At 45.4% G+C, this 25,831-nt stretch overlaps 1 protein-coding gene across 2 annotated transcripts in view; it reads left to right on the top strand.

Annotated features, from left to right (window-relative positions):
• The window catches only part of Snx31 (sorting nexin 31), a 47,405-nt gene extending 29,084 nt beyond the window's left edge, over positions 1-18,321 (top strand). The window contains exons 11-14 of one of the 2 annotated variants that reach the window (XM_031358402.1): positions 2,919-3,032; positions 5,897-5,974; positions 14,586-14,642; positions 16,906-18,321. In XM_031358402.1, coding sequence (XP_031214262.1) covers positions 2,919-3,032; positions 5,897-5,974; positions 14,586-14,642; positions 16,906-16,998 — 342 coding nt within the window. In that variant the 3' untranslated portion in view covers positions 16,999-18,321. The remainder of the gene's footprint in view (positions 1-2,918; positions 3,033-5,896; positions 5,975-14,585; positions 14,643-16,905) is intronic. The other variant, XM_031358403.1, reaches the window with a different exon arrangement.
• The last annotated feature ends 7,510 nt before the right edge of the window (positions 18,322-25,831 follow it).

Below are 25,831 nucleotides of genomic sequence, written 5' to 3'. Positions count from 1 at the left end.
AAAAAAAAAAAAAAAAAGAAAGAAAGAAAAAAGCCTTGTCTTTTTCCTCCCCTACTTATTGGCTTTCTGAAACCTGGTCTGTCCCAAGGTTCCATTCTAGCATCTTTATACAATCTCTGAAGTCAGACCACTATTCAGATCTCTCCACATCCCATCATCTCCCTCCTCCCACTGCTGGCCACCTCCTTCTGGGTCTCAGGGACATTGAAGCCTCATGTTTCCCATGGCAGACCTGCCCCTTGTCCTTAAGTTCATCTGTTTGCAGTCTTGGCAGATAGGACTCCACACCCCCGGCTGCCACACCTAGAACACAGAAATTCCTCTGCCTTTTCTCTCCACTCTTCTTTCATGCTTCATTGCTGATGAAGAACCACCTTGTTGACCATCTGATGATGAAGAACCGCCTCACTGACCATCTGGCGATCCCTCATAACTCTCTCCCCTCCCCCCCCCACTCCTGACTGCTTCTCCACATCCCCACACAGTGGGTGGGGCCAACTCTTAACACTGCCCCCTTCCCCCTCCCCCCAGCCTTTTAGCCCTTTAGGATCAAAGATAAATTTTGTGATTTTATTACTTGCAAACTTGTGGAAATTTATTTTGTGGCCCCAGATTTGATGGACTTTGGCCAGTGTTGCAAATGTGTCTGAGAGGATTGTCTTCTGTTGGGTGAGGGTCTGTCTATCCCTGGTCTTTCTTATCTCTCTCTTATCTATCACAGTGCAGTTCTTTGAAAACTCAGTCACGGCTCTGTACATGTCAGCCGTTCGTTTCTTTCTGAGTGGTGATCTCTGGTGTGGTGGACTGGCATTTTCTATCCCTCTCCTGCAGACTCTGTGTTTTCAGGTTTTAGCTATGGCTGTGGTTGATACCAGTGCTGGCTTTGTCAGAGCACAAGTCACCATTCCTTTGCAGTATTGAGGATATTCTTAGTTGTGCCACCGCCGCCACCGTCAACTCCAGAACACTTTCATCACTTTACAGACGAGCCTCACACCTCTTAGCTGAGTACATCCCACACCCAGGCTCCACCAGCCTTAAGCAACTGAGTGCATACTTTCTATCTCTATGGACAGTCTTTGCCTGTTCTAGAAATTTCCTATTAAAAGTAGCACATGGTAATACAACATGGCCCTTTGACTAGCTTTGGCTTAGCACCGTGAGGTCTGAGATCACCCTTACTGTAGCAGGCATCATTTTTTTGTTGTTGTTGTTGTTTGTCTGTTGCTCTTTATGGCCAAATGCTCCACTCTATGGATGTACACACTAGACCCCTATATCTCTAGATGGACATGTGGGTTGTCTCTGTGGAAATGAGCTGTGTTGCTGTGAACATCTGCGTACTGACTCTGGGAGCTGTTTCCAGTTGTCTTGAGTATGTCTCTAGGATCAGAATTACTGGGTCAAATGGTAATTCTGTGTTTAATTTTCAGAGTATGTGGCAGTCTATCTGCCAAAGCAGCTGTATGAGTTTATGTCTCTGCCAGGTGTGTCTGAAGGCCCTGCTTTCTTCTCAGCCTTGCCAGCACTTGGTCATAAGCTGACTTTTTTTTTTTTTTTTGGTTTTTCGAGACGGGGTTTCTCTGTATAGCCCTGGCTGTCCTGAAACTCACTCTGTAGACCAGGCTGGCCTCAGAAATCCGCCTGCCTCTGCCTCCCAAGTGCTGGGATTAAAGGCATGCGCCACCACTGCCCGGCTCATAAGCTGACTTTTAAGAACTGTACCATCCTAACAGATGTGCAGTGGTATCTCATGGGTTTCTTTATTTCAGTCTCCTTCTCTTCCTCCTCTTCTTCTCTTTTCTCTCCCCCCTTGCCCCTCTTCTCCTCCTCCTCTGTGTGTTTCATCCTGGAGACTCAGGACTAGTGTCAGAGTCTCACAGATCACAGCTCAGGCAAGCACTTTACAGGTGCTCTCAGGGGGTTCTGCCCACGAACTCTAAGCTCACCTTCATACTTTGTCTTTGCTCTCACCTCAGCATGGTCTGTCTTCTTTTGGGCTCTCCCACCCTGGGCTATGCACAAAAACTCCTCTGGGGCAGAGTATCTGTGGGGTCCACCATTTATTCCCTTTCTCCGCAGCATTATCTGTTAAAGCATCTAAAACCAGCTACTGCTAGTTTGTTCTTCACAAACACGCAGAGTGTTTGTCAGTTGGCCTAAGCTTTACCATGGGTTTCCTCTGAGGTCACTCTCTGAGGGATCTACCCGGTTAGCTACGGAGGAAGAGGGAGGCTTTCCTAAGGGACCTTGAGTCTTCATTACTAGGAGCGATAGATGCTGTATACAAACCTCACAGCCTTCAGAATCTCCGCTCTCCTGACTCTCTAGGCCTCATCCTCACTGACCTTGCTTGGAGCTGCTCCAGACACCTTAATACACAGTGTCTCTAACCTACCAGCCGCCCTCATCCCTCAGGGGGTTGACTTTGCTCTTTCTTCTACCAGGAATTACCCTTCATCTTCCCCTCTTTTTTTTTTTTTTTTTCTAGACAGGGTTTCTCTGTATAGCTCTGGCTGTCCTGGAACTCACTCTGTAGACCAGGCTGGCCTCGAACTCAGAAATCCGCCTGCCTCTGCCTCCCAAGTGCTGGGATTAAAGGCGTGCATCACCGCCACCACCACCAGGTTTCACCTTCCCCTCTTAAAAAGAAAGCAAAGCCGCCCGGACAGCCTCTCCTCCTGCTCATGCTCCCCCCACCCCCCACCTCCCACCCACCCCCGCTTCCAGGAAGCCTTCCCTTATGCTCCTACCCTCCCCAGACCTGTACTGTCCCCTTAATAACATTTCCTGTACTGTACTGTGCTGAGTGACTGCCATGGCTCCTGGGGAGCCGGATAGCTGTTGGGGAATTGTTGCTGTTGATATCATGAACACTGTATCCGAAGGCATGTTCATGGTTATCTTTTCCTCTGCAGGGAACTCTGCTGGATGCCCACGGGCCCCAGCGAACTCTCAACCAGAACCTAGAGCTGAGATTTCAGTATAGTGAAGATAGTTGCCAGCAGTGGTTTGTTATTTACACCAAACAGGTGAGTTCTCAGGATAGAGCATGACTTGCGGGCCTGGGCGAGGTGGGGCGGTCCTTCACTGGCACTGGACTGAAATACTTTGCTTTTGTATTTGCTTTATTTTCCTGGTCACCATGGTCATAAATTCAGAGAACTGTAGATAATGCACCAGCCAGCTCTGAGATGAGAGAAAATCATCTCAAAGGAGGTTTATTGTAGCTCTCAAGTCCAATGGCTTCAGGTTGCGTTCACTTGGTCCCATGACCTGTGGCAAGGCAAAACATCATGGCTGAAACACTTGGTGGATCTAACTCTCTCAGTGTGGAAGAAGACAGAGGGAAGGGGGTGGGTGGGTCCTAATGCTTCCTTGAAGGTCACGCCTCCCATGATCTACTTTCTTCTAGTACCACCTACTTCTGCCTGAAGCCAGCCTGAGCCCAACCAGAAATAAAGGAAAGCAAGCCGTGGGGTGGGATGTTTTCTCTGATCCCATGCTTAGACCACAGAGCCTTTATTAACTTAGTAAGGCTGCTGAGAGTGAGTGACTGACATCTCCAACGGTCCCTTGGCTTGACTGAAGAAGGGAAGCATTTGCCTCCCTGCTGAGGAGTAGACCCCTCCCAGGGGGCTCTGCCTCGCAGCTGAGGTAGACCCCTCCCAGGGGGCTCTGCCTCGCAGCTGAGGAGTAGACCCCTCCCAGGGGGCTCTGCCTCGCAGCTGAGGTAGATCCCTCCCAGGGGACTCAGCCTCGCAGCTGAGGAGTAAACTCCTCCCAGGGGGCTCAGCCTCGCAGCTGAGGAATAGGCTCCTCCCAGGAAGCTTAGCCTTTGTCTGACTTGCAGCTCAGAGGAATCAGGCAGCTAGCCTGGGGAGAACAGAATTCACCCAGTTAGAGCAGACGTAAGTCATTGCCTGGAGCCAGACACCTAGACCCCAAACAAAACCAGAAAGTCTTAGCAGAGAACATCCAGATCATAAGTGTCTAACTAAACTGAGGAGAAACCCCCAAAGGAGAGGAAATGATCAGCAACAAACCCCCATCTTAGCTATTGCACGTTGGAGTCAAAACTCCAGGTGAAACATTTTTTAATTAAAAAATAAATAAAGGGGCACTCGGGAGGCAGAAACAGATGGATCTCTGAGTGCAAGACCAACCTAGTCTACAGAGTAAGTTCCAGGATGTCTAGTGTTACATAGAGAAACCCCGTCTTAAAAAACCAAGATGCTGCTGCTGGTGATGATGATGGTGATGGTGGTGATGGTGATGATGATGATGGAGCTGGAGTGATGGCTCCAAGAATACTTACTGCTCTTGGAAAGGACCTGGGTTCCATTTCCAGAACCCACATGGTGGCTCACTTGGTTATCAGTAACTGCAGTTCCAGTATTCAGCACCCTCTTCTGGCCTTTGAGGGCACCAGCATGCAGGCAAAACGTCATACCACAAATAAAAATAATAAATTTTAAAATTAATAAATAATTCTAGGTGTTCTAAATCCTAATAAAAATACTGAGGAAAACTTGACATTAATGTTGTGTTCCACATGACTGCATTCCAAATACAGAGGAGGGCAAAGGGCAAGCTCTCGCCGTGCTCCGTTAAACAAAAGCTCACGTGTGGTTTTTGTTTTGTTTTATTTGTACCTAGCAAGCTTGGTGTGGTTGATTGAGACCCTAGCCTACATGCTTGCATGACCAGCATAGGCAAATAGTGGAATTGGTCTATATCTTGTGGAATACCATTTAAATATCCAAACCACCTGCATCAGCTCAGGATTTTACTGTCTTGCTTCTTGATTTTGTAGAAGTCGCATCTATGTGCAGGCGCACAGGACTAGTTATTATAAATTAGGCCTGTGCATACCTGTGGTGCGGTGGACGTGAGAGAAAGCCTGGTAAGGTCGAGCTAGGTCTTGAAGCTCCTGAGACCCAGAGGGACGGGAGGAGCTTTATTGTGGGAAATACTTAAAAAGATAGAACTGACACATTCCCTCGCTTGTGCCTCTGCCCTGGGGGCCCAGCCAGCCATGCACTCACTGGTGGGCAATGGCCGACCTGTTTTTATCTCATGGAAGATTTGTTTATTTGATGAGTAGTGTAAGTAGTGTGTTGCTTATTGTTTATGAAACGCAAGCTGCTCATTTTGAAGTAGAAGCAGGGTTAACGAGGGAATGGTTCTGGCTGCTTTACTCATCTGTCTTAAAATGTACTCTCAGTACATTGCTGTGATTGAGAACACTTATGTTTGCCTGCTAATAGCACTTGAAGCAAATTTCTGAATGTTAAAGACAAAATTCTTTAACATGCACTGGTGAGTTTTAGCTTCTATTATGCAGTAGGAAGAGGAGAAGAAGGAGGAGGAGGAGGGGAAGAAGAAGGAGAGGGAGGAAAAGGGGTAGGGAAGAGGGAGGAGGAGGAGGAGGACCTTTTGAGTTGAGGGAGGGTTTTGGTGTTCTGAAGATTTGTTTATTTTTATTTTTATTTTTGTGTGTATGAATGTTTCATCTGAATGTCTGCCTGTGTAGTATGTGCATAAAGGACCCCAGGAGGCCAGAAGAGGGCAGCAGATCCCTTGGAACTGACAGGCTGTTGTGAGCCACCGTGTGGGTACTGAGATTCAAACCTGAGTCCTCCCGAAGAGCAGCCAGTGCTCTTAACTGCTGAACCATCTCTCCTGGTCCTGGTGTTTGCTTGCTTGTTTGTTTGCTTGCTTGCTTTTTTGTTTGTTTGAGACTGGGTCTCAAGCTGGCATAGGAACTCACTGTGTAGATCAGGCTGGCCTCAAACTCACAGAAATCTTCCTGTCTCTGCCTCCCAAGTGCTGGGGTCAAAGGCGTGCGCCACCATCCTGGCCTAAGAGCGATCTCTATTTCTGGATTTCTTAGGCTTTTTTCCTGAGCAGCTGCCTGAAGAAGATGATCTCAGAGAAGATGGCAAAGCTCACTGAGGAGAGCCCAGAAATGGTAAGAACTGAGATCTTCTTGTGTGTTCTGACACATGGAGACCAAATTCACCCCTGAAGTCCCAGGGTTTGTGGGCCCCGTCCTCCAGGGAGGCAGCCATAGCAGGTAACTCTGACTTTGTTACCAGAATTGTTAGGGTGAGAGCCTGGGTCTTGGCAGCTCTTACAAACACCTGTCTCCAAGAGGCAATTAGACTGAGAAGCTGTGGTGAAAAGCAAAGAAAGATTTATTTTCCCCAGACTTCCTGTCTACTGAATATGGACATTTGTATTGGTAAATTTAATATTTTTTGAAAGTTACATTGATCCTTAAAAAATATTTATTTATTTTATTCTATGTGTGAGAGTTGTTTGCCTGCATGTACATATTATAATATGTCATGTGCCTGCCTGATTCCCCTGGAGGCCAAAAGAGGGCATCAAATCACATTGGACTGGAGTTACAGTTTGTGAAGCACCACGTGGGTACTGAGGACTGAAGCTCAGTCCTCTACAAGAACAAGAGCCATCTCAGGCCCATACACTGATCTTTAAAATTACAACAGAAAACATTTGAACACTTTCCATAATGTTTTTTATTTAGACTTAATTCTTTATACATGGTGGGTGGCATCTTCACTTTAAAATTAATCTTTACAGCTCTTCTTCTAAGAAACCAATTGTCCTTTGGACTTAATTTCTTTTTCTTCTGGATCTAAAAATATCTTTCCATGGAGAATAAATTCTCTGCCTCCTGGTGATTTAACAATTTAGGTTGTACGAGAGAGCAGCTGATGAAGAAGACACTTTTAAAATAGAGTAATAAAATCTACCCTCTTAGGCACAGCAGTCTCTTTTAGGCTTTGATTATTATATATTTATAAAAGAGGAAAGAAAAGTAATTACCTAAAGGAGGCTTTTTTTAAAAGAAAGAAGTACCCTCAGATGCAGAAGAAACAAAGCAGTGGCCGCTTGATACAGGAAGTACTTGAGCAGTGAATAGCTAAGGAGCCGCACGCCTGTCCTTAGCACATCACTTCAAACTTAGCATTTACAGAACCAGCACTTTAGGCAGTAGACATGGATTCCTTCATGAAAATACTCGACAATTTTCATTTCTACAAATTCTTCACTTATTTGTTATGATTTATTCATATTTATATTTATTAATATATTTATATCTGTTATGATATATTTTATTATGTTATAATCTTATTTGTTATGATTTATTTTGATTCTTGGAAGGAAATTGCCTTCAAAGAGAAAGCACATTCATTGCTGAATTTCCCCCAGAAAATGTTCGGTAAAAGGTGTCCCTGGTGGAAGCTAATCTCTGCTTAGCCTTTTGAACTCAGTGCCAGGCCTCTGCACAGAGGACAATGGACTAAAGTCACTTTTGGCTTAAAGTGGCCATATAAATGTAAGGCGGTGACATTTGCTTGTTTTCTACACAAATACACTCATGGAAGGATACATAGTATAGAATTCCTCTGTCGACTAAGGCACACACGCAGGTCTCTCTTCAGTGAGGGAATCCTGAGTCTCAGGTTTTCATAATCTTGAAGAATCTGGGGCAAAGGGGAAAACTCTGGGGAACTTTAACCAAATAAGCCCCATGATTTTAGTACCCAGCACCCCAAAATACTGGGATTTCCCATTTAGAGGGAAATAGAGGGAGAAGACATTTGGTATCAAATAAAAATCCATTAATGTCTTGTTAGTTTGTGCAATGATTTAAAAAGAACAGCTTGAAATTAGGACGGTGACTCAGAGAGTTCAGGCCACCAAGCCCTGTGGAAGCTGGTTGGGCGTGGCAGCCCTCCTGTAACTCCAGCGTAGAAGGTGGAGGCAGGAATCCTGTGAGCGATCTGGCTAGTCAGACTAGCTGAACCAGCAAGCTCCAAGTTCAGAGAGGGCCTCTGCCTCCATATATAAAGTGGAGAGGTGTTAAGGCAGACTGGATGCCAACCTTGGGCCTCCACTGGCAGGCACACGCATCTGCATTTGTATACGAAGGTAACACACAAAAACAAAAAAAAACCCAAAAAAGTAAGCCTTGAAGTGCTTATGAGGTTCACTGTTGTTTGTTTTTTTAGCAGAGTCTTGCTGTGTACCCCAGGCTAGACTTGTACTTATAGCTATCTGCCAGTTTCAACTTCCCAAATGCTAGGATTATAGGTCTGCGCCCCCACACACATTAAAATTTGAGTCAAACAGTTTTAGTGAAGAATAACATAAACACACACTACAAAAAATATTTAGAAAATTAAACAATTTATTTGTTTTGTTTTATGTGTATGAGTGTTTTGCCTGTATGCATGTATGTGCACTACATGCATGCCTGGAGCCTGTGGAGGTCAGAAAAGAGCGTTGGATACCCTGACACTGAAGTTACAGATGCTTGTAAGCCACCACATGGGTGATGGGAATTGAACTTGGTCCTCTGCAAGAGCCATAGATGCTTTCAACTGTCTTTCCAGACCCATATATTTAGAATTTTAAGGCAATATTAATGGTGAGCCAGAGAAGTTTTGTGTGTGCGTGTGTATGTGTCTGTTGGGGTGGGGGCAGATTAGAGCATTCTCAAAGCTCTCCTACCACACAAAGACCTAAGTGAGTTTCTCTAACGCTTGCTACTTTTTATTATAAGCACAGTGTGAAGGCTTGGGAGGGAGGAGAGCCAGAGCAGAACTATGAAGGCGTTTTATTTTAAAAGAAAGTGTATTGGTTAGGATAAAGTTTAGCTGCATATGACAGAAAACAAAGTAAGCGTCTTAGTTGAGTTTCTGTTGCTGCGATAAATACACTGACCAAAAAACAGCCTGAGGAGGAAAGGGTTAACGCCATCATACAGTTTACAGTCCATCCTGCAAGGAAGTTGAGGCAGGAATCTGGTTGGGCAGGAACTGATGCAGAGACCATAGTGGCTTGCTCCCATGGCTTGTTCAATTTGCTTTCCTATACACCCTGGGACTATGTGTCTGTGGTGGTAGCCCTGGCCAATCAAGAAAATGCCCCACAGGCCGGTCTGATGGAAACATTCCTCAGCTAACATTTCCTTTTTCAGATATGTCTAGGTTTGTGCCACGTTGACAGATAAAACAAACAAACAAACAAACAAGCAAACCCCCCAAAACCAAAAACCAAACCCAACCAGGACAGCAAATGTCCTAAACAAAACAGAAGCCTGCTTCTCTCTCATCCTAAAGCCTGGAGGTAGGCCTAGTTGAGGGCTGGGCTGTGGCCCTGCAGTGTAGTTAGAGACCTTTCTGTTCTGTCCTCAGTGTGAACTCTCACCTCTTGTGGGCTGTCCAGTACCAGTCATGTCTCCACATCCTTAGACCTGGGGAATCCGAAGAATGACTTCTGTCCTTAAGGAGGACTCTCGGAAATCTCAAGCAGACTTTATGTCAATCACCCAACGGCTGCCAGAGTCTCCTGCATTTTCTTTCTGCCCATCTCCTTTAGTAATAACCAACAGTTTTAGTTGGAGAAATAAAAATTGCATTTACCAGAGCCTCGAAAGCAAACACAGGTCTGCAGTGTGATTTACTCTTGGCCGCTGGTATAAAGCTTTATAGCCATAGGTGTAAAGTCTATGTGAGACTCTGAGAGTCCTCCTTAAGGACAAAATCCTGTTCTTCAGACCCTCAACAGAGTGGGGAGCTAGGCACAGCTTTGCCGCCAGCTGTACACAGTCTCTGGTTGTTTAATAGTTCTTTTCTTCCTTCAGAGGCAGCATCCAGAAGCCCGCTCCCAACCCCTGACTAGCCAGGTTACATTCACTAGAGGTGCCACACCCTTGTCTACTCTGCTTTGTGCCTGCCCGTAACCTCTGGGTGCTCTGTGACTTTGCTCCCCATGAGCCACCAAGTGGGAAAGGAGGTTGTGTACCTATGCTTCCAGTCTGTCCTTGCCTGCCTTCTGTGCCTTCATATCTCCCCGAGGAAGGCTGCGGTTGTCATACACCTGCTTCCTGCAGCCACCCCAGCCCCCCTCACCACACGAAATCCCTTCATTTGCCTCCTCTCCACCAAATGTTAGCAGATAGTTCTGGAAAAGCCTGCAGTGCCAGGTGTGGTGGTACAGGTGTATGATCCCAGGGTTCAGAATCTCAGGCAGGAAGGTGAAGAGGTTCAGGCTGACCTGAACTATATAGAGTACAAGACCAGCCCAAGTTAACAGTAAGACCCTGACGTACTTAAGGGATTTTTAGGCCAGCAAGATGGCTTTGTGGTTAAAGGTGCTTGCTGCCAAACCTAGTGACTTGAGTTCCATCCCTAGGACCCACATGTTGGAAAGAAAAAGCTGATTCCTTGGGGCTATCTTCTGATGGCCATATGCATAGAATGGCTCGTGTGTGTGTGTGCGTGCGCATACACACACACACACCCACACCCCCACACACACACCAAACAAACGGAATCAATAACAGTTCAGAGTTGTAGTAATTTCCAACCCCAATAAACTTTTATAAAAAACACACAATCTAGTTATTTTATTTATAAGTTATATGCCTAGATTGGGTGGCTCTAGCACTATACTGGCTTATTTCCCAGCTATAAGATCTTTGCTGCTTGTGGTTTCTCTTTGCCACGTGGTTCTGCTCCATCTTGGCTTCCCCCTCCGGTTCTCCATCCTCCCTCCCTTCTTCTCATTCTCCCCTCTCTACTTGTTCCCACTCTCCAAGACCTCCATCCCACCTTTCCCCTCCACTGCCCAATCACAGGCTCTAGCCTTTATTGACCAGTTAAAATGGGGAGAAGGTTCACATGAGATCACCTGTATGTGTGATCAACTGCTTGTCAGGGGCAACCCCTCTTGAATTAAATCACATTCTTGTTTTCCTTTTGTACCCCAACTCCTCCCAGAGACCCCCCTTCAATGCCTACAATATCTTTTTTTGTCATATTCTTTAAAATTTGTAAAACATTATAACACTAAAAATGAGTATTATAAAACTTGTTTGATATAAAACAATAATCAATTTAACAGTCTTATGTAGATGCTTGTCTACAGCAATACTGAAAATACAAACGTTTTTCTCAATATAAATTTTAAATAACTCCAAACGTATTAACTGTATATTTCAAAATAATACATCACTACTACCATTTTCTTAAATGAACATAAATATATAAAGTGTTTTTGTCTGTTTGTTTTGTATTTAGTAGTGCTTAAAATCTTGGCTCTTACTGTGGTAACTTGATACAAGAGTTACAAACATCAAGCAAAGCATTCAGTCTCACTTTTTGTTGTTCTCTTACAAGCCCCCTCCCAATTTAATTGTCTACATTTCTTTTGGTGTGATGGTGGGTCCAGGACTTGCTATGGTGGGAGTATTGGGTTCTGATGATACCAAGGAACCTTGGTTTGTGTTGCTTATATTCTTACACTTGCCCCAAATCATCTGGTTATCTCTGGTGCTACCTGCCCTTGCTAAAGCTGACTGGAGCCTGTCCTTCCTATGATCCTGGTTGTGTCAGAACTCCCCAGAGTCAAGCTGTCTCTGTGATCCTATGATTCTGGGATCCTGTGACCCTGGGCTTGTTTTAGCACCTGGGAGTGGAGCTTCCTCTGGGTGTTTTGGGACTGGCTCCTGAGCTTGCATCCAAGCTCTGCTCAGGGCACCAGCCCAGACAGACTGGAAGCAAACTGAGCCACTTGGCTGGCTGAGTGCCTGTGTCTGGTCCCGCTGGTCCCTGTTACTCCCAGTGTTGAGACAGATGTTGTGTACTCCTCACTTCTGATCCTGGGCATGTTAGAGCGCCTGGGAGTGGAGCTTCCTCTGGGTGTTGTGGGACTGGCTACGGAGCTTTCACCCAAGCTCTGCTCAGGGCACTGGCCGGCCCAGACAGAACCTTCATTTTCATTTAGGCCATGTTGCTAAGTCTTAGATTTATCTTTCTGTTGTTCATGTTGCTCTATAAATTCCTGTATCTTCTGTTATAGTCCCTGCTTCCATAATTTTAATTTTCTTTATGCTGTAATTTTGACATTGTAGTATCTACCTTATGTTGATTTACTAACCTTAGTAAATTAATCCTCTAGACTCTGCTTCCAAATTTTATCACTGTCTCTTTGCTGTTTAGTCTGATCTATGAAATTCTGCATCTTTTGTTCTAGCATCCTTTCCAGCTTCTGTCTCTCATCTTCATTTTCCTCTCTCTGTCACTTATCATGACCTATAAATTCCTGTACCTTTTGTTCCAGTGTTTGCTCTAATCCTTTCCCTAAGGCTCATCACTTTTTATCTAGGGCTCTGTCTTTTTAAAAGACATAGTAATCCAAGATATTTAACATTGTAATAATAACTGGGAAGGTGTCAATTTCCTTTAAATCCATCCCCATTGAAATATTCAAAATATCTTCCCATAAAACTCAAAAGAGGTATTTACTGTGCTTTTCATCTTTAAGTATCTAATATATAGATCAGCATATAGCTATATATGTATATACATGCACATATATATATACACATCTATACATACACACATATATACATATATATTACCAATTTATAATTCTTATTACCTGATCTGGAGCTTCTTGTACCTTCGTCCCTCCTTCTGTTGATCAACTCCGGACACTACAGTTTGCTTCTAGGCTGTCCTGTCTTTGTTTGGGTTGTAGCCAGCAGCGTTTCTGCTGATCTCAGACAGTCTGTAGTGCTGGTGGTTGGTAGAGCAGGTCTGGCTGTCCTGTATCCTATTTAGATGTGGGGCATATGGGAAGTGAGCACAGAAAGGCTTGCTCAGGTGGAGATGTCTGGATTAGCCCGCTGTGCCTATGAGAAGGCTTTGCAAGTTCTCATCTGCGTCTTCACAGGCAGTCACGCCCCAGGGTCCTTAGTCCGTCGTAGCACTGTCTAAGTCCCAGCTTGTAGCACTGTCTAAGTCCCAGCTTGTAGCACTGTCTAAGTCCCAGCTTGGGGCTGGGTGCTGCCTCTGGTTGCAGCAATTTGCTTGGGGCTTGGGAAGGGAGTCTCTCGGTTAGTTCTCTGTAGACTCCTTAGCCCTACTTGATGTTTAATTTCCACCCTGCTGCAGATTTAGAGCCAGCCTAGTTTAATTTCCACCCTGCTGCAGATTTAGAGCACAGCCACGTTGCTTATACTGGGGTTGGGGGAGTTTTTTTCTTAGGTTAGTTCAGTTCTAAGCCACACATTGGGTACCAAATATTGTAGTAACATCCTACCCCCATAAGGCTGTATAAAAACACACAATCTATTATTATATTTGTAAGTTATATGCCTATGTTGGGCACTAGCACTATACTGACTCATTCCCCAGCTATGAGCAGATCCATCACTAGCCTTCCTATTCCCCAGATATGAGACCCTTTGCTAGTTGCAGTTTCTCCTGGCCATGTGGTTCTGCTCCATCTTGACTTCCTCCTCCTTCTTTTCTCCATCCCCTCCCCGCTCCTCCCACCCCTGTCTTCTCATCTTGCTCTACTTACCCCCATCTCAAAGACCTCCCATCCCACCTTTCCCTTCTACTGCCCAATCACAGGCTCTAGCCTTTATTGACCAATTAAAATGGGGAGAAGGTTGACATGAGACCACCTGAGTATGTGATGGCCTGCCTGCTTGTCAGGGGCAACCCCTCTTGAAGCAGAATTAACATCAGAATTCAAACAGCATCAGGACATCCCATAGCAGTTCAGAATTTAACCCATTTGTGAGTATATGCCTTGCCCAGGATCCTGAGTGATATTTACAAACAACAATGCAATACCATAATTATCTTCTTCTTCTATTATTATTATTATTATTATTATTATTATTATTATTATTATTATTATTATTAACCCTGTCTTCAGCCCAGGTTGTCATTTCCTTCCTCTGGGTCCCTAACTGCTGCACCTCATGCGCTCAGGGCTCAGCCCAAACCTTTACTCTGGTCCTGGTTTGATTAATTTTGCCTTTTGACTGCCCAAAGCCCCAGCTGACTCTGTTTTAGTGAATCCATCAGAGCTTCATGGATGATCTCAAGATCTAGAAGGACATTTTGTTTCCTTTGAAATCCTTTTAAAGGCTGTGTTAAATTCCAGGATCCACAGATAGCTACCAGTGTTAGAAGCTTCCTGTCACTTTGGTGACTTCAATTCTGTCACAGGAAAGGAAGGAAGCAGATGTGAGGCAGGTATGCAGATGTGGGGCAGGTGTGCAGATGTGAGGCAGGTGTGCAGATGTAAGGCAGGTGTGCAGATGCCAGGCAGGTGTGCAGATGCCAGGCAGGTGTGCAGATGTCAGGCAGGTGTGCAGATGCCAGGCAGGTGTGCAGATGTGAGGTGGTGTGCAGATCTGAGGCAGGTGTGCAGATCTGAGGCAGGTCTGCTGATGCCAGGCAGGTCTGCTGATGCCAGGCGGGTGTGCAGATGCGAGGCAGGTGTGCAGATGTGAGGCGGTGTGCAGATGTGAGGCAGGTGTGCAGATGTGAGGCAGGTCTGCTGATGCCAGGCAGGTGTTCAGGTGTCAGGCAGGTGTGCAGATGTCAGGCAGCTGAACTCTGTGACTGGTGGCTGCAGGATCATTAGGAACATGACTATAGAGAGGGAGACTTGCCAACTAACGATTATTCATGGGCTTGCTTCTTTATCCTGTGCTGACATTTTGCTAACCTATTTAGCAGATTGAGGTTCCAGAACAAGGCAGAAGTACAAAGCACCCGGGCCACCTCAGCCAGGTCTGTGAGTAAAGTGACATCATTGATGTGCTATAATATATTATGTAACATTCCCCCACTCTACTTTAAGCAAAGTCACTGGCATTCAAGCCTAAATTAGATAGCTGCCTGCTTCTTAGAAGCCCCTATGTAGATGGGGTGGGGGTGGGGCAGACTGCCTGTTTCTGCAGCTGCTTCAGCTGGGCTCAGGACAAGGGACACAGAATTCCTCTGTAATTTTCTTCATCTTGAGCACTCACGGAAAATCCTCTTTCTATTTAAAAGATCTTGGTTTATCTGTGCATTTCAGTCTCACACGTTTTCCGCAACATAGAGCCACTTTTACATTTGTAGGTTCTCTTGCACGTCAGTTCTGTGGTGCAGGAAAGACTCTTGGTAGGGAACACCGTTAAGAATCAGCTAAGCTTCATGTACACTTTTCTGTAAGTTAATACTCTCATCCTCTTGCAACTTGCAAATCCACTGAGGAAACTTGACACAGAGAGGTCAAGTGCCCAAACAAAAGTTGAACAGTATCAATGGTGGAAGAAAGCAGGGCCTCTGCCCCCAGGACCGTTCCCTTAATTACCCTGCCAAACCTTCTTTCTATGTCCAAATTCCAGCGTAGGCAAATGAGATAAAGGCACCCTATGAGTAGCATTTTAATAGGATTACTATTGACTCAGCACCTGTTACAGGGTCTGGTGGGTGTATACATGTGCCTCATATAGAAAGAGACCCTTAAAATATATAAATACTTAGAAGATGCTTTTTTTTTTTTTTTAAATAAATGAGCTCAGGAAACAGCACAGTGTTTGTGGTGAGACCGTCCCAGTTAAGAGTGTCCACTGCTCCAGCCTTGCACCCTGGATTCAGTCCCTGGGCCCCACAGTTGAAGGAGAAAACTGATGGGTGAAAGCTGTCCTTTGACCTCCACATGTACGCACACAGAGAAATTATTAGTAATAACAACAATAACAATAATAAACAACCACGCCAGCAGTAGGAGGCAGGAAGATGGCTCAGTGAGTGAGTAAAACACTAGTGATTCAAGTTTGACCCCTGGGATCCAAGGGAAAAGGCTGATGTAGGGCCCCAGGAGTCACCATGAGATGGGAGGCAGAGACAGGAGACCTGCCCAGAAACCTGAGGGCCACCTTGCCTGGAGCACAAATGAGGCAGATACGAGGTGGAAGCAGAGAACTGATTCCCCAAAATTGTCCCCTGACTTCCACATATGTATGTGGCCTGCACGCACACATACACTAAAAATAAATAAAGAAATTTTAATGTTAAAAAAAACTTTATACACAAACCTTTCTCTTTCATAATAGCCCTCTGGCTAATTAACCTGTCACTTCTGCCCTGTGTTCAGACAGACCTGAACCCTAAGTGTGTGTCAGGTAATCCTTGGGTGTGACCTACAAGGCTGATTTTTGGTATTTACCACAAGGACAGGTGTAGCAGAGCTGGGGTGAGAGCCTTGAACGTCAGCGTTATCCCAAATGCGCCAGTGAGACTCAGCGCGAGCCTTTAGTTTCTTTATCTGCGAACAGTAGGTGATTATCAGCCCAGCGTGTAAGTTCATGCATTTCCACAGCATGCTGATAGTCGGCCTCTGGGATCTCAGCCTCGGCTGCACATCAGAATCAATCTTCTGGAGAATTCTAAAAACCAGTGATGGCTGGCTCCACTGCAGAGAGTCTGGCTCAGTTGGAGCTGAGGGGTTAGCTCAGTCTGTAAGCACTTGCTGTACAAATCTGAGGCCTGTGTAAAGGCTGGGAATGGTAGTGTGCACACGGGATCCCAGCACTGGGGAGTCGGACCCTCTGAGGGATCCCAGGGACTTGCTTAGGGTTCAGTGGGAGATGCTGACTCATAAAATAATGCTTTGAGAGCTCATTAAGTACCGAAGGCAAATACGTTCTTAAAATGCTTTACACAATACTTTAAAAAGTTTGTGTACAAGAAAGTGAAGTGAAGAACTGAAATTCACAGGACTGTGAAAGGATAGGGAAGAACAAGGCAGGCAGGAGTTAATGTATCCTGGATGGCACCTACAGAGCTTCCTGAGCAAGCCAGTAGGGGGCGCTGTCCTCAGTCTCCCCAGAAAGGCATCCCACCCCCAAGTGCAGGATACAAATTCCCTTTAAAGTAATCGTTGCTTAAACAGATGGAACCTTTTGCTTCTCTTTTGATAATATTTCAAACTCTCCTTGAGTGTTTTCTTGTTATTATGGAAATTTCTCCCTCTAGTTTACATCTCTACCTATTTATTTTCCAGCCGAAAGACTATTTTAATTTCCTGAGAAAAGGCAAGATGAAGAAGTCTGAAGGTGACTATGTCTGGGGCACGGTAATGGAAGAAGGTCTCTGAAGGACTCTCATCTTTATGGCTGCCTTAAGACAGTGCCAGCGTGTGTGGGTGGGGGATGGGCTAACCACCATCCAGGCATTTATCCACTTCTCTCTTTCTTTGACATTGAGGTCTCCTGTGTTGATCAGTCTAACTTCAGCACCCCGTAACTCTCAGGGTTAAAAGGTGTAGGAGCCAAAGCTACAGAGTTGGCTTGTGTGGCAGGTGGGCAGGTTCAAACCAACCAAAGGGAGGTTTGTTCTGTTTTCCCTCTAAGATAGATGTATCTGGCTCTGTGAAGCCCTTTGTTCTGGCATTGCAGGGATTAAAAAGTTGTTCTAAATTATAAGAGCACATTTGACACCAAAGTAGATTCGCCAGCTCAGGAAAATATGGCTTCTTTCACCTATCCAGAGAGCAAAAAGAGGTTATAAAATTTTGATCCACATCCTCACTTACTCCTACTAACATGTTGACCACAAAGTACTGGGCTGCCCTGGCCTAAGTCCCTCCACTGTATGGTTCTGCCCCACCATTAGAAGACTGGACTCTGAGCCTGGAGAAATGGCTCAGTGGTTAAGAGCAATTGCTACTTTTGCAGAAGACTAAATCCCTTAACCCACATGATTACTTACAACCCGCTGTAACTCTAGCTCCAGAGGATCGAGTGCGTTCTTCTGGCTACTCTGGCACCCACACATGTGGCACCCACACATACACATAATAAAAATAAATAAAATTGAATTCTGCCCAATAATCATCACGCCTTCTTTAATATTTTTCTTTTGGAAATCAATAGTTCTGCACTGATAACAAATATAAATCTCTTAGCTTTGCAATTTTTTTCCTACAATAGTTTTCCTTAAACAGCTTCAGGTGTACCATAGTAATTAATGTGATTATGTATGGAATTAATAGCAAAATAGAGAGGGGAAGATAAGTATGCAAAAAGAATGTTCTTTTCTGAGTTAGCTAATCAGGAAATAAATATAAAATCTGATGAATACAGAGTTTGCTAATGAAAATTTGTGCCTTTTTTGAAATGTGGAATCTACGAGTCCTCTAATATCTAGAAATCAATGCCTATGAGTTTGTGTTTTAGGCTGTAGTAGGATCTCTGTAGAGATATTCTGTGTCACCCCCAGGGTAGATCAGTGTGTTGAGATCACTATCAGAGTCAAATGGAAGCTTATCAACTGTCACACCAACTTAAAGACTAGTCAGGATCCATCTAGCCCATAAGGGGCTGTCTCAGACAGCAGGAAGACTGAATTTGTCTTGGAATTAGAAGATTGAACAGTATGTGATTGAAGCTTTTGTAAATTAAAAAAAATCTGATGTCCATTTTATGTTTCTTTTTTTTTTCTCTTAACCACTGAACCATCCTTCTAGCCTCAATATGGTTCTTTTATTTTTTTAAGATTTATTTATTTATTTATTTTATGTGTATGAGTACACTGTAGCTGTACAGATGGCTGTGAGTCATCATGTGGCTGCTGGGAATTGAACTCAGGACTTCTGCTTGCTCTAGCACCGCTTGCTCTGGCCCGGCTGGCTCCAGCATAGTACACTGTAGCTGTCTTCAGACGCACCAGAAGAGGGCGTCAGATCTCATCATGGATGTTGTGAGCCACCATGTGTTTGCTGAACTCAGGACCTTCGGAAGAGCAGTCAGGGTTTTTACCCGCTGAGCCATCTCGCCAGCCACCCCCCAACCCCATTTTATGTTTCAATTTGACATATGAGAGTAAGTCAGCCCAGAGGATGTGTAATTGATGCCAAAAGTATAAGGTGAATCAGGCACCAGGGCTGTTGTGAGCCATCAGGCAGGCTCCAAGAAGAGAGAGACCCTGAAGACAGAGTAGAGAGAGGGCAGGGGTGGGGGACCCACCATCAACGATGGGGAAGAGAACGGTGCTTAGGAAGTGAGCCAAGTCGCTCTCAGCTGGTAGAGCTTCAAGTTAAGGCTGAGTCTGGGATGCTTGTCTGAAACTTCAGCACTCAGGAGGCTGAGCAGGAAGGTCACAAGTTCAAGGCCAGCCTGGGCTACACAGCAAGTCCCTGTCTCAAAGCACATGCAGTGTTTTTTTTTTTTTTTTTTTTTTTCCAGGACAGAGTTTCTCTGTATAGCCCTGGCTGTCCTGGAACTCACTCTGTAGACCAGGCTGGCCTCCAACTCAGAAATCCACCTGCCTCTATCTCCCAAGTGCTGGGATTAAAGGCGTGTGCCACCACTGCCTGGCTCAGCACATATGGTTTTACGTTAAAATTAGAGGAGTCCATACAGGATAAAAGGAAATAGTGCATGCCACACCAAGGCAGCTTCCCCGAAGTAAATAGAGCCTCTGTCTGTGGTTTCCACCCTGAGCGCCCCCCTGCGCTCATCTGCATACAGCACTTGTCCCTTACTGAGGAGGACAAAGCCAGAAGTATCAAATCCCAGCACCTAGGCGTTTGGAAGTTTGACTTACTTCAGAATCACAATAGTGGTTATCAGTTGGTGAGTCTGAATCTCAACTGCTGGGGTGGCCAGCCCTGCTACAGGTCCCCCAGTACTGTGAGCCCCACCAGTCCTGCAACTGCCATCCCAGCTCTATGGAGATTCCCTTCCACCACAGGGCCATGTCAGCACTGGAGAAGTCACCAGTCAGCACAGATCCTTATCAGGTAAGCTACAGCTTACACTCTCAGCAGCTCTCAGGGGTGCCCTGTGGCCTTGGGCATGCCCTGCATACGCCCTCCCTCCTTTCACACAGTCTGGATTTACAGACTGTGCATGGACTCTGCTGCCTCTCCACCTTCATCCATCGAGGCTGAACAGGCCCTGAACATGTACGGACTTTGCGTTTTCAGCACTGTTCCCTAAACACAGTTCAGTAGGCTTTTCAATCGGGCTTGCTTTGTATTGGGTATAACGTGTGATCCAGAGGGGGTTTAATGTGTGGGGATGCTACCTGAAGGTTTCATGCAACGGCATGCGATTTTCCACAAAGGATATGACCATCCGTGGATTTTAGACCCCACGGATCCTGAGGGCTAATTGTACCTGTTAAAAAAGGTTCCCATCAGCCAGTTGTACTTTCTCTCCTGACATAACTACATTCCAACATTACCCAATAGCACTTCTAGAGCCAGGGTGGTTGTTTGTTTGTTTGTTGTTGTTTGTTGATGTTGTTGTTATTTTAATTTTAGACTGAGTCTCTCTATGTAGCCCTGACTGACCTGGAACTCCCTGTACAGATCACTCTGGCCTTGTGCTCACAGAGGTCCACCTGCCTCTGCCTCCCAGTGCTGAAACTAGACGTGTGTACCACCACCCACCAGTTCTTTAAAACTTCCGTCTATATCCCAAAATAACTATCATAAGTAAACTTGAATTTGAAATTTCACAAAGGCATAATTGGAGTATAAGAAACAAGAAGCTGATTAACTGTGGCCAGCCATTGTCTGATCAGTGAACTCCTGTGGAGGAGGCAGGGAATGCTTTGTCTGCGGGATGGGTGTCTCCTACACATCTCCCACTGCTGCATTGTGGTCCGACTGGTGTGCTGCAGGATCGCACAGCCTGTGAGCATCCTCTTGTGAGCAATTAGGCAAATTTTATGTTAGACATTCCAGTTAGAGATGAAGTTAAGATCACCCCCAAAATTAGTTTAAGAAAAATTATGACCTAAATTTGTGGAGAACCAAATGGGTTTTGAGCTTTAGTGAGAAAGCCCTGAAGTAAAGGATCCTACTTTACAAAACTGGAAGACACCCATACAAACCTCAGTGCCACGAGCACCTGGACTTCCTGGATGCTTTTTAGGTATCCCCCTGCCTCAGGAGCAGTATGTGCCATGCCAACCAGGCAGAGATTGGCTATGGAAGACACAGTGGAGAGTGCCTCTCCTTCTGGGATAACCTTGTTCCTGTCTTCGCAAGCCAAAAAAGGTCAAGGCAAAGATGTGCTATGCTACCACATAGTATTAAAATGTGCTGCATTAACTTAGAAAAAGGTAAGACCAGTTATTGCATACATGTGCTTTCGAGTCTCATATGTGCCCCAACCTTTATTGAGGTACAGTTGTACTTTGCTGAGAAGTTTCTCTTTAATATAAGAAAATTCCTGAGGCAGGATAATTTATAAAACAAAAGAAAAGAAACACACACGTATCTTCCTCACAGATCTGGAGGGCGGGAGCGCCGATACCATCTACTTCAGGGTGTTCTCTGCTCCCCATCCTCATACTGCTGAAGAACCTGCTGGAAGGACGGAACTTGCCCCTCAAGCTCTTCTGCAAGGTAACCATTTAATCCAGGGGCCTCTGCCTCCGTGACTTGATCAATCCCTAAATGCCTGACCTTTTGATATCGCCACACTGGTGATTGAATTTCAACATGTGGATTTGGAGACAATACAAACAAAACCATCCTAGTTTTCACCTATCTCATAATCTTTCCTTGTGAGCTAGAGGATATACCCAGTGTACAACTTTGTTTTTTTGTTTTTTTTGTTTTTTGTTTTTCTCAAGACAGGGTTTCTCTGTATAGCCCTGGCTGTCCTGGAACTCACTCTGTAGCCCAGGCTGGCCTTGAACTCAGAAATCCGCCTGCCTCTGTCTCCCAAGTGCCGGGATTAAAGGCGTGTACCAACGCCACCTGGCATCTTTGGGGTTCTTAAAAAATATCTGCTGTCACTGTTAAGGGTCACATTCTGGATGTGAGCAACAGGATGGGGCAGCAACTGTATAGGCTGAGAGTTGCCTCTCAGTCTCGACACATTTTCCCCTATAAACCAGTCAGAGGTTCCATTCTTCCTGGCCAGGAACGTGGGTTCTGAGGTTGTCTCAGTCCGCTTGTGCAGAAAAATCGGTGAGAGCCTGGTGCTCTTCTGACTTTCAGGTGAACAGACCTCGGCTTCACCCCGACAGTGAGGTCACAATATTGTAAAGGTGGAAATGCAGCAAAAGACCAACGTTTTGAAAGGACGGCAGGGCAGAGGCCAGCTCGGGCAGGACTAAGGGATGTCTTTGCTTCTGTGTAATGATCGCTGGGAGTTTGTTTTGAGATTACGATGAGAGTTAAGACTGCTCTGCAGTAAATTTTCAATTCCGTTGGAGTCCCTGGGGTGAGCTCAGCTTCATGCTTAGGTTGAAGTGAACCCTCTAACAACACAGAGGACTGGAATGTTCTGAGCTGCTCACCATGTGGACTAAGCAGACGGTCCCCAGGCTTTGGGGGTCCAGTGGGAATCTTTAGCTTTTTCTGTGCCCGGACTTAACAAGCCCCAGGGATTAAACTCAGGCCAGCAGGTTTGGTGGCAAATGAATTTTTGGCAGCCAGTAGTTGGTTATTGATCCTCCAACACTCCTCTCTAAACCATCCCTGAGCAGCTGGTACAGTAGCATAGGGCGGCTCCCGGAACAAACCCTTTATCTGATCAACGAGTATGATTCCACACTCGCACGGCACAGCGGCACAGTTCCCTGAGCAGGATTTGCAGGGTGGTGGCTCTTGTGCAGTTGTGGGAGGGAAATAATTTAGTGCTAGATACCATCTGTGTCCCTGTGGAAAGCTCATTTCCTCCGAGTGAAAGCCAGGATGGTTCTGGGTGATTCTAGGTGGTTCTGGATGGTTCTAGCTTGGCAAAGAAAAACAACCTTCTCCTTCCCAGGCTTTCAGCTTCATTCTTCTAATTTAAAAAAAAGAAAAATCAGGTTATGAGATGTTTATTTTGTAATTAACAAGGGAAAGAACTCTTATTTTGAAAGTTTGGCGTGTGACACTTTCTTGTTGTGCTGGCTCTTGGAAGAAAATGTTATTCTCTTGGCTTTGAATTTTTCCTCAGTTTTGAAAAAGAAAACCGATGTTGCCTGGAAACATATATTTTTCTTGTGGTTTAAGTGTTTCAAAGTGTTGGGGAACGGAGATTGATCTAACCCAGTGCTGATGAATACAGTGCTATCTACAGAATGGCGTTCTTCTGCTCTGTCTGTATTCTGTCTGAGACCATAGGAACCTTTGCACCTGATTCACTGTTACTTGCCAGACCTGAGACCTGTGGGAGCTACACTTTTCAGGAGCATGTCTCCCCCTCCTGGTCAATATATAGTACTACAAAAACCAAAAAAGACTTGGAACATGGCTACAGGGTCTCTTTATGTAGCCGAGGCTGTCATACAACTCTGTAGAGCAGGCTGGCCTCAAGCTCACAGAGGTCCCATCTACCTTTGCCTCTCGAGCGCTGGGATTAAAGGCATGCACTTCCAATCCCGCATTAGGATGGACCTCTTTCTTTACAAGTCCTGAGTGTTTTAAAAAACACCTCCCCATTCTGAACACATCTCTTTGTACACAGAGAACTGGTTCTGACCAGAGGGTTGTATTCTTCAGATCAGGCCCCCCTTTGTATTTTTAAAAGTTGCCTGGCCGGGTAGTGGTGGCGCACACCTTTAATCCCAGCGCTTGGGAGGCAGAAGCAGGTGGATTTCTGAATTCGAGGCCAGCCTGGTCTACAGAGTGAGTTTCAGGACCGCCAGGGCTACACAGAGAAACCCCGTCTCAAAAAAAAAAAAAAAAAAAAAAAAAAAAGTCGTCTGCATTGTCTGAGACCACGAAGGAAAGCTTGCTCAGCACAGGCTAGACTTTCGTTTCCAGCCCTGAGCAAACCTCTGTCGTTGCCTTGCTCGGACCTAACGAGGTGTTCTCCACCCAGCCCTGGTTATGCATTCATATTCCTGGAGCAGCAGAAACACAGCCTCCCACACTCCGCTTTGGCACAACTTTGAATTAGTCTTGACTGGGCACAGGTGATTTTAAAGTTCCTGGGGTGATTAGACTGTGCTTCTAGGGTGCCACTAAGCAAATAATCCTGAATATAGCCCACGCGCCCGCCCTCTTGTGGAAGTGCTGAGAGTTCAAGGGTAAAGGTGTAACTGCTATCACCCCAGGGGCCACACTCCTGGTGTCCTCCAACTCCGAAGAATAAATATTGCGTCTTAGAATAAATGTTTACCCAAACACATCGCTGCTGTCTTTTCTCAATGGAAAAGGCTCCTTTACTTCATTATCTTATCCCAGTGGGAACTTACAACCAAATGTATCTGTGGTGACGAAGACAAAGAGGGACACTTTCCTGATTAAAGTCTAAGATCAGCCACTTGTAATAAAACAAGACGGCAGCCTTTAAATGTCTACCTATCCACAATTTCCAGAGCCTACACACAGGCAACTTTGTGTAGTGTCTTAGTTTCTTTTTCTGTTGCTGTGATAAAGTAACAACAAAGAAAGCATGTGGAATAAGAAGCTTAGTTTTAGTTTATAGTTCAGGACACAGTCCATCTCTTCAGAGAAGCCACAGCCATAAACGCTTGAGACAGCTGGTCAGAGTGTATCCACGGTCAGGAAGGGGACAGCAATGAATGCCTGCTTCTGCTCTGTGCCCTTCCCTGTTTACACAAGCCAAGGTCACAGACAGGGAATGGTGTCACCCACATAGAATGGATCTCCCCACTTCAGTTGATGTGATCAAGATAATGCTCTCCAGGCCCACCCAGGACACCTCCTGGTGATGTCCTGGGTGACTCTAGACATCATGTAGACAGTGTCACTACAGGGAAGGGGGCTTTGCAAGAGTGATCATCCAAAGGAGGGTCCTGAGATGAGGAGATCATTCTGGAGTATCTAAGTGTCTTCATGAAAGCACAGGGATGTTATAAGACATGAGACAAAGTTAGAGAAGATGCCCACGTGGAGGCGAAATCCAGGGAAGAGAAAAGGCATCGAATGGAGGAACGGCCACAGCTATCGCGCAGAGGTGCTTTAGAAACTGAGTGAGTTAGGGAGAATGCATCTCTGAGGAGCCTCTACAATTAGATTCATGGTGGTTTGTGGCCATGACAACATGAAACTGAGGTGCAGCCCTCTCCTATACAGACCCCTTCCAAGTCTCTAGAGGGATCCTGGAAGTGAGTTCACACAAGTTTGTGAAGTTGTTTCAGCCCCCACTGATTAAGGTTGCTGCCTCTTTCTCTTCAGATTTCCTTAGGAAATCTTCCTAGGGAGTCAGCACCTGGGGTGGGGGTGCTGCATTCTGGGGCTCAAGTAAGCCAGAGAACACTAGGAGACTCTTACTTTGCATTTAGGAGGATATAATCTTGTGATTTATGATCACTCCCATTAAGTATCAAGACATTGCTGGGCTATAAAAGTGTCATTTATGAGGATGTTCAGTCTCTGCGGTGTCAAGTACCCAAACGTGGGGACAAGGAGTCAGAGAGCACAGGCAACTCACAGTCCATTTCCTTAATCTCCTCAGAGGAAGAAAAACGCTGCCTCACAGTCCTTAAATTTTCCCTGTTGAACAGAAGCCGTAAGTCACAAAGAAGAAGAGAGGAATTAGAATAGAAGCAATCAATAAGCTCTCAAGTTGTTTGATACACCAACCAGGAAAGAATAAATTATAAGAATAGAATTACCATTTAAATTACTCAATGATTTGACACAGTGCATGGGCATATATGAAGATATTATGGACTCAGTCACTGACAAATTGATTAATATATCCCCACTTTACAGAATATTTATGATCAGTCACTGCACAAGTAAATGTTAAATAGCCTAAGATGATTGGCAGCCCTGGGGATTGCTGAGCTCACCCTGCCCTGGTATCTTAGAATCAGTACATGTATGTGTGTGTGTGCCTCTGTGTGTGGCCTCTGTGTGTATATGTGCACGAGCACATGCATGCACAAACACGAGTGTGCAAATACTTGCATGCACTTGCATGTGGAGACCAGAGGTCAGCCTCAGGTGACATACCTTAGAAGCCAACCATCTTGATTTTTTGAGACAGGACTCTCACTGAGGCCCA

This window comes from Mastomys coucha, unplaced genomic scaffold, assembly GCF_008632895.1.
Source record: "Mastomys coucha isolate ucsf_1 unplaced genomic scaffold, UCSF_Mcou_1 pScaffold7, whole genome shotgun sequence".
Lineage (NCBI taxonomy): Eukaryota > Metazoa > Chordata > Mammalia > Rodentia > Muridae > Mastomys > Mastomys coucha.
Note: the sequence above shows the minus strand (reverse complement) of the source record. Positions and strands in the feature narration are given on the sequence as shown.